At 42.8% G+C, this 12,131-nt stretch overlaps 1 protein-coding gene across 1 annotated transcript; it reads right to left on the bottom strand.

Annotated features, from left to right (window-relative positions):
- Positions 1-1,086: 1,086 nt before the first annotated feature.
- ATOH1 (atonal bHLH transcription factor 1) lies at positions 1,087-3,320 on the bottom strand. The gene has a single exon (XM_045450172.1). It carries the CDS (start codon positions 3,208-3,210, stop codon positions 2,146-2,148), a length of 1,065 nt encoding a protein of 354 aa, XP_045306128.1. The 5' UTR covers positions 3,211-3,320; the 3' UTR covers positions 1,087-2,145.
- Between the last annotated feature and the right edge of the window lie 8,811 nt (positions 3,321-12,131).

Consider the following 12,131-nt stretch of genomic DNA (forward strand, 5'->3'; position numbering starts at 1 on the left):
GCTCCTTCGCGCATTACTCTTCCTGCGAAACTAGTTTGTGGCGTTCTCCTCTTTTCAAGGTGGTGGGGGGAGATGATGATGCGGGACCGATTAAATTAGCCTCTCTGGCTCTCCTTCCCCAACACCCACTTTCTTGTTCTCACAATTTGTTATCTTAATGAAGACACAAAATCTAAAGGATTTGGCTTAAAATCAACTTTCTCAAATTCAGCCATGTTTATCCAGTGGAACGTCGCCTGATCTTTAGTAAATAGTTCTACTCTCACGTTTGCCGAATACATTTTTAAAATTCGTCTTTCTACCACCTCCGCACACGCACTATATTAGCTTTGTCAAAATCTTTGATCCTGACACCCAGAATAGGCTTTTCCGTAGCGAGGACCGTGAGGTGAGAGTGAGCGTACTGTTTAGTTTCTGCACCTGACTCAGAAATATAAACATTTCTACAGAGGAACTGATTCAGAAAGACAAGATAAAACCAAACACTATCTTCTTTAGTGGAATAAGCAGAATTGTTTGGGAAAAGCATAGAGGGCAACAATTTCCTAGGACAGCTGAAAGCTTTTCACTTTTGAAAGAACCCCATCCCCTTTCCCCTGAAGCTTTCCCTCCCCTCCCCACCATTTTGTCCTCTCTACTCCTCACCTTCTACACACCTTATTACCACCCACCCCACCCCCCATCAAAGGAAACAGAGGGAGGGAAGAGAGGGGAGAAGGGCTGGGGAGGGAGAAATTGGGGACGTTTGCACTGTGTTTTTGACCTATGGCAAAAGTTTTCAACTCGGCTAAAGTTTTTATGAAGTGGAAATAGGTTATTATGGTCGAGTACTGATGAGATCTTAGGGGACCTGAAGCAGGTGCCTCCCCTTGCAGAGGTGGTTGGGGCCAGGAGTGAGGAAGACTGGAAAGATCCTGGCTACCCAAGAGGCAAAAGGGTTGCAAATTTGGGGAAAATTTTTACCTTACAATTTAATTACTGACTTGATCACTTTTCTATGTAGGGTTTCTGGTACTACTTGAAGCGACAATGTCTATAACAGAATTTTCCTTCAAAACTCTAGATTCGCATTTAATAGACTAAGTCTTCAAGATCATTTAAAAACTGTTTTTAATGTTTACATCAGAACGGAATAAGTGACAAGTGAAGGTTATTTTCACGTTTATTTTTAACATTTGCAAAAGAAAATACATAAAACAATGGCAGTTGGCTTTGCTAAATTAAAATAAAATGATCTCGAGTAGAAAACGTAAAAAAAAATGAATCAAGATAAGTAGAAATGGTAGCAAACAATCAATAATAAATAAGTTTTCTAACATTAACAAAGCAAAATATAATTGACCGAATGCTTTGACACTACTGGATTTTTTTTTAATTTTAATTTTTTAAACAAACATTTGCAAAGAGCTTAAAGGATTATAAGTGGCCGTGTCTAAAACAACAACAACAACACAAAACTGGTCTGCAATTGGCAGCTGAGTTTGTCCTGGAGCCGCGGCAGGAGCGGCTGATAAAGTGCGTGCGCCGTTTCCTAAAAGACGCCAACATTATCGCGATCCGATATACATACTGGGTATGTTTATACAATATATAAACCTAAGCGTTCCCTGTTTTCTAACCGTTCCATAGCCACAAGTTATTCACTTTGGAGCCATCAACTTTGCGTTTCATGATTTATTTTGAGACGACACTTCGGAATACTAACTCTCCCACACGTGAGTGCGGGCAACACACAGGGATGAATGCCCAGGGCATAAAATAAATTAAAACACAAACCAGCGACAGAGAAGAAAATGCGACGTTTTAGCAGCGTATTGGCAGCAGGGAACTAGAATAATGATGCCATATTTGGGTACATACAATTATACCTTATCTATCTACAGGGGGAGCGGAAGGTGGGAGAAAAGAACACAACTTTAACACCAAGTTTTCATCAAACAATGTGGACCCGAGGAAGTTTGGGATAGCGGCGGCTTTTGCAAACCATCAAATATAGCTGCCATATGAAGCCAAGTCGTTGCTAAACAACGACCATCGCAGAGCAAAAATTAAAAGGGTGCGGGGATCTTTAACGGCGGGGCTTCCCGCGCATTGGGAAAGGGCGATTTTGTTTCTGTCTCAGTTTTCAGGGTTTCTGTCAGCTCCCTAACTTGCCTCATCTGAGTCACTGTAATGGGAATGGGGGGAAAACTCCCCGTCGCTTCTGTGGGACCGGGGCGAAGTTTTGCTACTTTCCTCCTGCACTGGCTGCAGGATGCCCCCGGGCAGCGAAGGCGACAGGTTCTTTTGCGCCATCATCGCCGTCAGGGCGCTGTCCTCGAAAGTCGAGAAGTGCAGAGCGTCCAGCTGCACCGAATATCCTCCCGCGGAGGCCGGGGCGGAAAAGCGAGTCCGGCAGTTTCCGGGCGCCGTCGGCCGGGGGCCCCCTCCCGAGGCGGGCTGGGCCCCCGCAGCGGTCGCGGTGCCCGCGCCGCCCTCGTAGGGGGCGGCGGCGCGAAGATGGTGATGGTCGCTCTTGCAAGACGCGGGCGGCGGCGGTGGCTGCTCCCCGCCGCTGGGTGTTTGTAGCAGCTCGGACAAGGCGTTGATGTAGATCTGGGCCATCTGCAGGGTCTCATACTTGGACAGCTTCTTGTCGTTGTTGAAGGACGGGATAACATTGCGCAGCTGGTCGAAGGCGTGGTTCAGCCCGTGCATCCTGCGTCGCTCCCTGGCGTTGGCCGCCAGCCGCCTTTGCTTCTGCACCCCATTCACCTGTTTGCTGGAAGGGGCGCGCTGGCGGCTGCAGCTCAGATCGTCTACCACCACCCCGCCTTTCAGCTTGCACAGCTGTTCCCGCACTTTCACTGGCCCGGGACTCTTGCTGCTGCCGCCGCCGCCGCCGCCGCTCCTCCTCACGAGCTCCCCCCGGCTGTCCGCCTCCTCCCGGGGCGCCGCAGCCTCGGAGGCACCCAGCTCCGGGGAATGCAGCAAGTACTGGGCGGCGCGTGCCGTACAGATGCCCTGCAAAGTAGGAGCCAGCCAGGCGCGTGGGTCGGTGCTGTCCAGGAGGGACAGCTCGGCCGGGTACGCGGGATGCTCTCTTGCCTGCAGGGTCGCAGGTGGCTGCGGCAGCGGCGGCTGCGGCAGGTGGTGCGGCTGGGGATGGCGATGGTGGTCCCCCAACTCCTTCACTTCAGCCCACTCCTCTGCGTGCAGCAGGCGGGACATTGCACTTCAGAGAGTCGGAGGCGCAGGGTCGGAGGAGGTACTGGCAAACCAGACCAACGGCAACAAAAACCCTTCCTGGGTCTCTACTGCAATGTCTTATTTTTTTCCCCTCCTCGACCCTCCCCCACCCACACGGAGATCACACACCAGGTCGCGTGCAACGAACCTTCTCCGGTTGCTGAAGGCGCTGCGCCCCTTTAAAAAGCGGCACGCGCCACTGTGTCTCCCCTCCACCCCCCGCTCCTCTCCCAGCCCCCTCCTCGCGCCGGTCGCGTGTCTGCTCAGCCAATGGAGGGCGCCGGCAGGCGCGTGCGAGCAGCCAATCAAAGAGTTTTTACACCCGGAGAAAAGTTCCTACGTACCGAGGACTCAGGCGCCCGCTCGAGGTTGTAGTCCTCCCCCCCCCCCATTCTTCTACCCTCTTTTAAGTTACTCAAATTCATATGTTAATTGAGGGCTGTAATTCGACTCCGGTGTTGTGTCACCGCTCCAAAAGCGGGGGTGCGTGAGCGGACGCGGAGCGCACTCTGGGCTGCAGCCCGAGCCAGGCTGGACGCGCCGGGCGCTAGGAGGGCAGCCGCCTGCCCTTTGCTGCCTCCAAGCTAGGACCGCAGCTTCCACCGTGTGTACCCAAACATTTACAGCCTCTCACGTAGATCATACCGTATGTATGTATATTTAAATCTTTCACAATACATGCTCATAGATATATAATTGCATAGATATGATTGCCGAGACCCATCATTTAGAGTCAGTGTTAGAATTAAAAAAAAAAAAAAAACACATCAAATCCATAACGGTCTCACAATACGCTTCTTAATTTTCATCTGTCGCTTCTGATCGACTTTATGTAATCTGGCAAAGTAGTGGTACAGTAAAAGAATGCACTAAACTCCAGATCCCCTAATCCTCTCGGTTCCCTTTTCCCAGCACCCTGTGGCCAACTAGGGTTGTAATCTGCAGAAAACTCTCTGCTGAGTGGTTGTAGGGCAGGGATATTTTATAGTTTCAACGCCCACAGAGGGACTCCTCACGAAATGCGGAGGCAGGGGAGAGTGTCCAAAGAAAAGTGAAAGGCGCCTGCGTTCCCTGCAATTCGGAACCCTTTCAAGGTACAGAAGCCCGGAGTTAACCTACCCTTCTGCTTCAGGAGCCCTGGGTTTAATACTGCACATGGCTTCCCCGGCAAACACTCAGAAAACCACAGCCTGACCCACTTCACGCCCTCCTACGTTTAATTCGAGGGGCTCTCCGCAACATCCCCTATCCTCAACCCCAACCCCACCATCACCGCCGCCACCCAGAGAGCTAACCCCGGGGAGGTCCTGGGCGGGTCTGGGACGCCGTCTCCCAGGTGAGCTCCTTCCACCCGCCGGTTAGCCCCGGCCTCTGGAGTTCACAACGAAAAGCCAATCAGAAACTCCCTGATCCTGGATCCGCCCCGGCGTGTGCCTCACGCGCCACACCTCGGGGCGCTTTCCTGCAGGGTCCTCGGGGCGCAGTGGTGGGACGCTACCAGCGGGTGCTAGTGCTGCTTTCTTCCTTAGCGATGGCTGTCATTGCAAAGGAGTTTCATCCTCTAGAAAACATGGTGGGAGAAAGAGAAAAAAGAAAGGCACCAGAGAGAGCTCCCTGGAACCTGTTTTTGCAGTGCTGAAAGTTGTACTTGCTAGTATTCACAGGGACTTCACAGATCCAACCTACGATTTAGACCTCTTTGGACAGAAGAACTTCTGGGACTGGACTGGATTAATTCACACTAATGCACACACACACACACACACACACGCACGCACGCACGCACTGCATTCTGCTTACATTTTCTATACTTTATACCACACACTGTATTCCACCCTTCTATGCCTTGTATATCTTTGTGAAGATTACTTATATCTGTATCTATCCCCATAAAGGTAAGGGTAGAATAGAGTGCTAATTCCTTCTGTTTTTCCTTTAACCTTGTCTATTTGCTGGTGTGTAGGGATAGTCCTGGGCCTTCTGACCTTAAAAGCCAGAATGGTCAGAGCTGGTTTCTTATGTAAATGTTTAGGTTCTGCCAAAATAAATAAGCTGAATAAGATATGCAGAAATAAAAGCAAAAACAGAAAGACCCAAACTTAATCTGAAAACTGTTGATGAGACTAAAGAAAAAGTGAAAAGGAAAAGTCATCTAGCATCATTTTTTGGGGAGAAAATTATCCAAGTTTTGGTGATTGGATTACTACCGGGACCAACTAATGATGCTTTTCCTACAAATAGTGCTACTATGTAAAATGTGCCACTTCAAAAAAATAATTGCTAATAGCTGTGGGTGCCAAAATACAACTTTGAGAAAAATGATTAACCATCTTCTATGTATGTATGGTAGTGTAAGCAGCTAGAGCCTGAAAGTTTCACTTATTAATATTGCGTTTTATTTCTCACAACTGTATTGGCTGACAGTTACTCCTTCCACATAATGTCACTGCCCAATATGTAGGATACCCCAATTTTCCTTGGGCATGCGTCATCCAGACTTTCAGTCTGCACTTTCAGTTTGACTGCATGTTGCCAAATATTCATTTTCCTCTGAACTTAAACAATTTTATGGCCTGTAGCCAAATATTTGTTGGATACATGGAATATTGATCCTGATTTACTAGCTTTATAAATGATTATTAGCAATATTACTTCTTTGAGGCTAGCTTCAATTTTTAGGTTAGTAAATCAGAGTGGCCCAATAATGTGAGGGACAGTAAGATTTTTTTTTTTTAATACTTTGTGGTGAAATACATTCTTTTGTGCTTAGAGTAAACAGAAAACTATTTTCTTTCCCATCCCTGCTCTTTCTTTCTCTTCTATTGGGTGGGGCTGAGGAAGGTAGGCATCTGAGCTGGGGAAGGGAACACAGGGCCCAGTGCATGGGAGCTGGAGCCTGAGTTGTGTGAGCAGTGTGCCCCCGCAGAGGGTGTGTGGCATATGATGTTAATCATCAGGTAAGGTGAGTGTCTGTAGGGGCTGGATGGTAGCACAGCAGCAGAATGTAGAGAATGGTGGTTTAGGCAGAAAGAGGAGGGCTTCTGGGTGCCTGGATAGCTGGATTAGTGACATAAGGAAGGATTAATGCAAAAAGTCAATATGTGAGGACAGAGTAAGCTGTCTCACTGTCACAGAAAGGAGTTTCTAGTATAGAAATGCAGAAAGCTGGGGCGCCTGGGTGGCGCAGTCGGTTAGGCGTCCGACTTCAGCCAGGTCACGATCTCGCGGTCCGTGAGTTCGAGCCCTGCGTCAGGCTCTGGGCTGATGGCTCAGAGCCTGGAGCCTGTTTCCGATTCTGTGTCTCCCTCTCTCTCTGACCCTCCCCCGTTCATGCTCTATCTCTCTCTGTCCCAAAAATAAATAAACATTGAAAAAAAAGAAATGCAGAAAGCTGTACTGTTAGATTCAAATTTAAAATTTGCATACGAGTGTATGGCTTTCATTATGCATAAATAGATGATATTGAAATAAGCAGATATAAATATGCGGGGTGTGTGTGTGTACCAACAAACATATATTCTCTACTTCTCTTCATTTTCAGGGCTTGAGGTCAGTAGTGAGCATATCTAGTTCTCAGATTTTAGTTTTCAAATAAGAGTGTCCACTAACAAGAACCAGACTTCTTGGGAGAATGGCCTGATTCCAAGAATGGGGCAGAAAAAATACAAGATGAATATAAAACATCTTGTGTCAGAAATAAGGAAGTGCTCAAAGTATATGGAGTCATGTCAAAAGACCACAGAAGCCTGCTTGAAGAGGCTTCCACTGACAAAATATAGGGCTACTTGAGCATCAAAGTATGTAATGATAGCAACAGATTATCTACTATTGAGAAATAAAGGAATCTATGAATCCTTAGTAATATAACAATAAATGAATACATTGAAGTTTTGATGAATACTTAGTCACAAAATATGTGTTGATTACAAATGAAAGAAGATTGACTCTACTACCGTGGAGAACTATGGCAGACACCAACTTAATCAAGTATCAAAGTTAATACCACCAATAGGTAAATCAAATTTGTGTGCCATTTGTTATGATATTCCTGCCAAAGATGCATATCCTGAATCCAAGTAAGAGAGAATATCAAACCAATCCAAACTGAGATACTGTCTAGAAAATAGCCAGTCTATAATTTTTAAAAATATCAGGGCACCTGGGTGGCTCAATCTGTTAAGCTTCTGACTCTTGATTTTGGCTCAGATCATGATCTCCCAGATCGGATGGTGGGATCGAGCCCCGCAGCAGGCTCCTGTGCAGAGCCTGCTTAGGATTCTCTCTCTCTCTGCTCCCCACCCCCTTTCTGTCTCTCTCAAAATAAATAAGTAAACTTTAAAGTAAAAAAAGCATCAAGGCCATGAAAAGCAGAATGTCCCAGGAACTATTCTAGACTAGAGGAAAATAGAGATGTGGTAATAAATCTGATGCCTGATTCTGTGCTGTCTTCTTTTCTAATAAAGAGCGTCATTGGGATAACGGAGAAAACTTGAATAGTGTGTGAGAAATAGATAGTAGCCATGTTAACTTCCTGATTTTTGACGGTTTTGTTATGGTTGTGTAAAAGAAGAGAAGGTTCTCCTTTTTAGGGAGTACTCACTGAAGTATTTGGGGATAACGAAGCAGCTTACTCCCCAGTGGCTTAGTAAAAAAGCTCCTTTGCACTGTGCTTGCAACTCTTTTTTTTTTTTTTTCTTTCTTCTGCAACTCTCTGGAAAGTTTGAGTTTGTCTCTAATAAAAAGTAAAAAAAAAAACAAGCAAAATTAATATGTATATTTGCTTTGTTCTTGTCTAGAGTTACTAATTCATGTCAATCCAAGCATTATACCACAGTGCATTGAGGCCTGTAGTTATTGCTGATGTGCAAGTTAAATTGTGCTCTGCCTAGCCACAGCACAGTGTGTTTCTAATGGGTTTGAAAATTCTTAGGTTTTAATGACTGTTCCATTCTCAAGAACTCAAAGGATAGTTCTTAAGAGGTGCCAAAAATTGAATATTACTTGAAACCCATTTTCTTACAGGTTATTTAAAATAAAAATATTCCAGTCATGATGAATTCTCCTAAGCAGTGTTCTGATTAGCTTACAAACATAAAAAAAAAAAAAAAAAAGATTCAATCAAGCAAACAAAAATCCCCAAAATGTATTGTTTTCACCATTGGCTGGCATCTTACCTTAATAATTGGCAATTATGGGAAAGAATTAAGCATTTATCCAGTCATTCTGATATGAACGGTATTTTAGAATAATCAAATAGTCTTATGTTAGTTCATCAGGAAAATTTCTTTTCAAAATACTTCCATCTGATAAAAGTAGAAAAAATGGAAACAATTTTAAAAATCAGCGATGTGAAACACCTAATAAAAATTTCTATGCAGGTGGGGTTCCTGGGTGGCTCAGTCAGTTAAGCGTCCGACTTCAGCCTAAGTTATGAATTTGCCATTCCCGGGTTTGAGCCCTGCACCAGGCTCTGTGCTGACAGCTCAGAGCCTAGAGCCTGTTTTGGATTCTGTGTCTCCCTCTCTCTCTGCCTCTTCCCCACTCACACTCTGTCTCTCTCAAAAATAAACATTAAAAAAATTTTTTTTTAATTTTCTATGTAGGCAATCATTAACAATGAAGGAACAATGAGATCAAAGTTTGTTGGGGAATTTTACAATAGAGGGATCCATTTATCAACGCTTGAACTCAGTCATCAATCTTAGTGGCATCATTTAGAGTAGAAGATGCTAATATTATGTGTTTCCCGGTTTTTCATGAATTATGAAGTACACAGACCTCTATGAAGTATTCTTTAAAAAGGAAAAAGAAGAATCTGAATTTAATTAAACCTTTAAGATAACTTCCTGTTTACAGGAAATATGGGGGGTACCATATCAAGTTAAATGACATCACAAGAATGCAAAAAGCCAAACCCCCATCATTTAACATTCTATAGAACAAATGCTCAGTTTCAACAAATGTGTGATATGAAGAAAGAAGGAGGGAGGTGAAGAAGGATTGCTCTTGACTAAGACAGTCTTTTTCTTCAATAGTCATTTACTTATTTTGAGACAGCGAGTGAGTGGGGAAGGGGTAGAGCCTGATGATGAGCTTGACCCCAGGAACCGTGCGATCATGACCTGAGCAGAAATCGAGTTGGATGCTTAACAGACTGAGCCACCCAGGCGCTCCAGTTACGATAGTCTTAAGAATATAGCGTCAAAAGCAATGTGTAGACCTTGTTTGGATTCAGATTCAACAGTAAAAGGACTATTGATGAAACATGAATTTGAACTCAGTATTATGTGATACCAATGAGTTATTTTAATTTTTTTCTAGGTCTGGTAAAGGCAGTGTGGATATCTAAGAAGCTATTTATGCCTTCAGAAACACACATAGGATGAAATAACATGAGGTCCATGATTTCCTTTAAAGAATTTCATCATAATATCAATACTATGAAAAAGAAATAGTGAAGTGAATGTAGAAAAATCTTAATAATTGATGGATACAGGTGATATAAAGATTCATTAGACTATTAGCTCTACTTGCACATGATAATTTTTACAATAAAGACTTTTTAAATATCCAGTGGCTTCTCACTATGTATTATATCTGAGCCACATAGCTTTAAAATCCCAGTTATCTGGCCCTAACCTATGTTCTAGACTGAGATTTCATTATTCCTTTTGCACTATGTTTATCAAACTCTATTTTAAGGATCATCTATCTGCATGAGAATCACTTGGGATATTTATTTAAAAGGTATGTTCCTGGGCCCCTGTCATATATACCAAATCAACTTTGTCAAGGGGACCTAGGACTTGTATTTAGATAAGCACTTCAAGGGATTCTTAGACATGTCCCACTTTGAGAATGATTTTTCTAGAAGTTTTCCTGTGTTCTATTCAGCTACTTTATATTCCTCAGAACACGTATTGTAATTTCTGTCACCACAAATACAATAATCTCAGACACCTGTTATTCAGTCCTACCTACTAAAGTGTAACCTAAGGTTCAAAGTCTAGATCAGATGCCATCTCCTCTAGGAATTCTTCCCTTGTCATCTCTAGGACCAATGTTTGTCCTCCAGCAAGGAAGTGAAAACATGGTGTCTTTGGTTCACTTCACTAGCAGCTTGTTAGAGAAGTTCAAAGAAGTTTCAAAGTTGCAACTTTGAAATGAATTTTTACCTGAGGTTCATTGACCATCAGGAACTGTCAATTCCTCCATAATTTTACAATATCTGCATTAGTTCTCTATTGCTGTATAATAAATTCCCCAAAACTTAGTGGCTTAAACAATAGACATTTATTATATCGCAGTTTGTGGGCAAGAGATTCTGATGCTGCTTAGCTGGGTGGTTCTGGCTCAAGGTCTCTCCTGAGGTTTTAGTCAAGATATCAGCTCAAGCTCTAATCTGAAGGTTTGAGTGGGACTAGAGGATCCACCTCCCAGATAGTACATTCACTTGGCTGGAAAGGTAGCACTGGCTGTTGGCAGGGGGCCTCAGTTTCTTGCCATGTGGGTTTCTCCATAGGGCTAAGTGTCCTCTGACACATGAACAACTTGCTTATGTCAGAGGGAGTGATTCAAGGTAGAGAGATTCAGGCTGCACTATGTTCCAGATCTCTATTCCAAAGGCACGCTGTGTCATTTCTAGCATATTCTAGTTACTAGAGGTGAATTACTAAGTCAAGACCACACTTAAGAAGAGAGCAATTAAGCCCTAAATTGAAGGGCTTAATCAAAGAATCAAAGAATTTGTGAGTATATGTTAAAACCACCATATTCCTCTGTTTCATGTTAATTTCTTTGTATCCTTTTGCAAAATTTAATTCCTCACGATTTAACTGAGAGGGGGGAGATATTTTGGTAAAGTGGGAAAATGCAGCAGAATGCTCTAGAAGGGTTAGCAATTTAGCAAATTACAAGCAAGGAGAAATTTCATACTTTCTGTTTCTGCAGCAATTTCAATGGCATGCATTTCAAAATTGTATTTGTGAGTCAACCATTTAGACTTTCCACAGAAACCATATTATGATGAGTAATTTGCATTGTATTTCTTTTTTCACATTTTTGCGATATATCTTTTCATTTCAGTCATACTTGTGAATTTGTTTTTGATTTATATAAGTATATCCTGGGCATGTCTTTAGGGACAGTGGTGCACTGGTAAATATATAACATTAGGCTTTCGGAAAAAAAAATGCATGCTTGTATACCTATATAAGTTTATTGTAAATTTTCTTGATATAAAGAATGTGTAACATACAGTTTATAAATAATAATAAAATATTCAATATTCTTTATTGCAAACTCTATAGTCACTGATTCTCACAGAATGCTTTCACTGATTGTTGCCGTTTTTGTATACATAACTAACCAGTGGTTTCATTTGATGAAAAAAAGAGTTATCACATGAATGGTGGTTGGTATTTTTAATTTACTGTTAATGAATAAGATAAAATGAAACAACAATGAGGATGTGTGTTGGAAACACTTGAGAGTTAATTATGTGAGCAACTTCTTTGTTGAATAGAATAATAATTTTCAAATATTGTAAGAATATGTGCTCATTTTTTGTATTATTCATAATGTAATGGGTATACACTGACAAACTTTTAAGCTTAATCTGCATTATTAACATTTCACTATCACTTTCTTAGGTCTAGAAATCAATAAATCAATAAAAAAAAGACTTGGGCATTTACCAATTTCTATTGGTGTAAATACTCCTATTGCTAAGTCAAATGAACATTTTTCTTCACCATATCTTTTTTTAAATTTTATTTTTTATTTCTTAAATTTACATCCAAATTAGTTAGCATATAGTGCAACAGTGATTTCAGGAGTAGATTCCTTAGTGCCCCTTGCCCATTTAGCCCATCCCCCCTCCCACAACCCCTCCAACAACCCTC

Source organism: Leopardus geoffroyi, chromosome B1 (assembly GCF_018350155.1).
Source record: "Leopardus geoffroyi isolate Oge1 chromosome B1, O.geoffroyi_Oge1_pat1.0, whole genome shotgun sequence".
NCBI classification, from domain to species: domain Eukaryota; kingdom Metazoa; phylum Chordata; class Mammalia; order Carnivora; family Felidae; genus Leopardus; species Leopardus geoffroyi.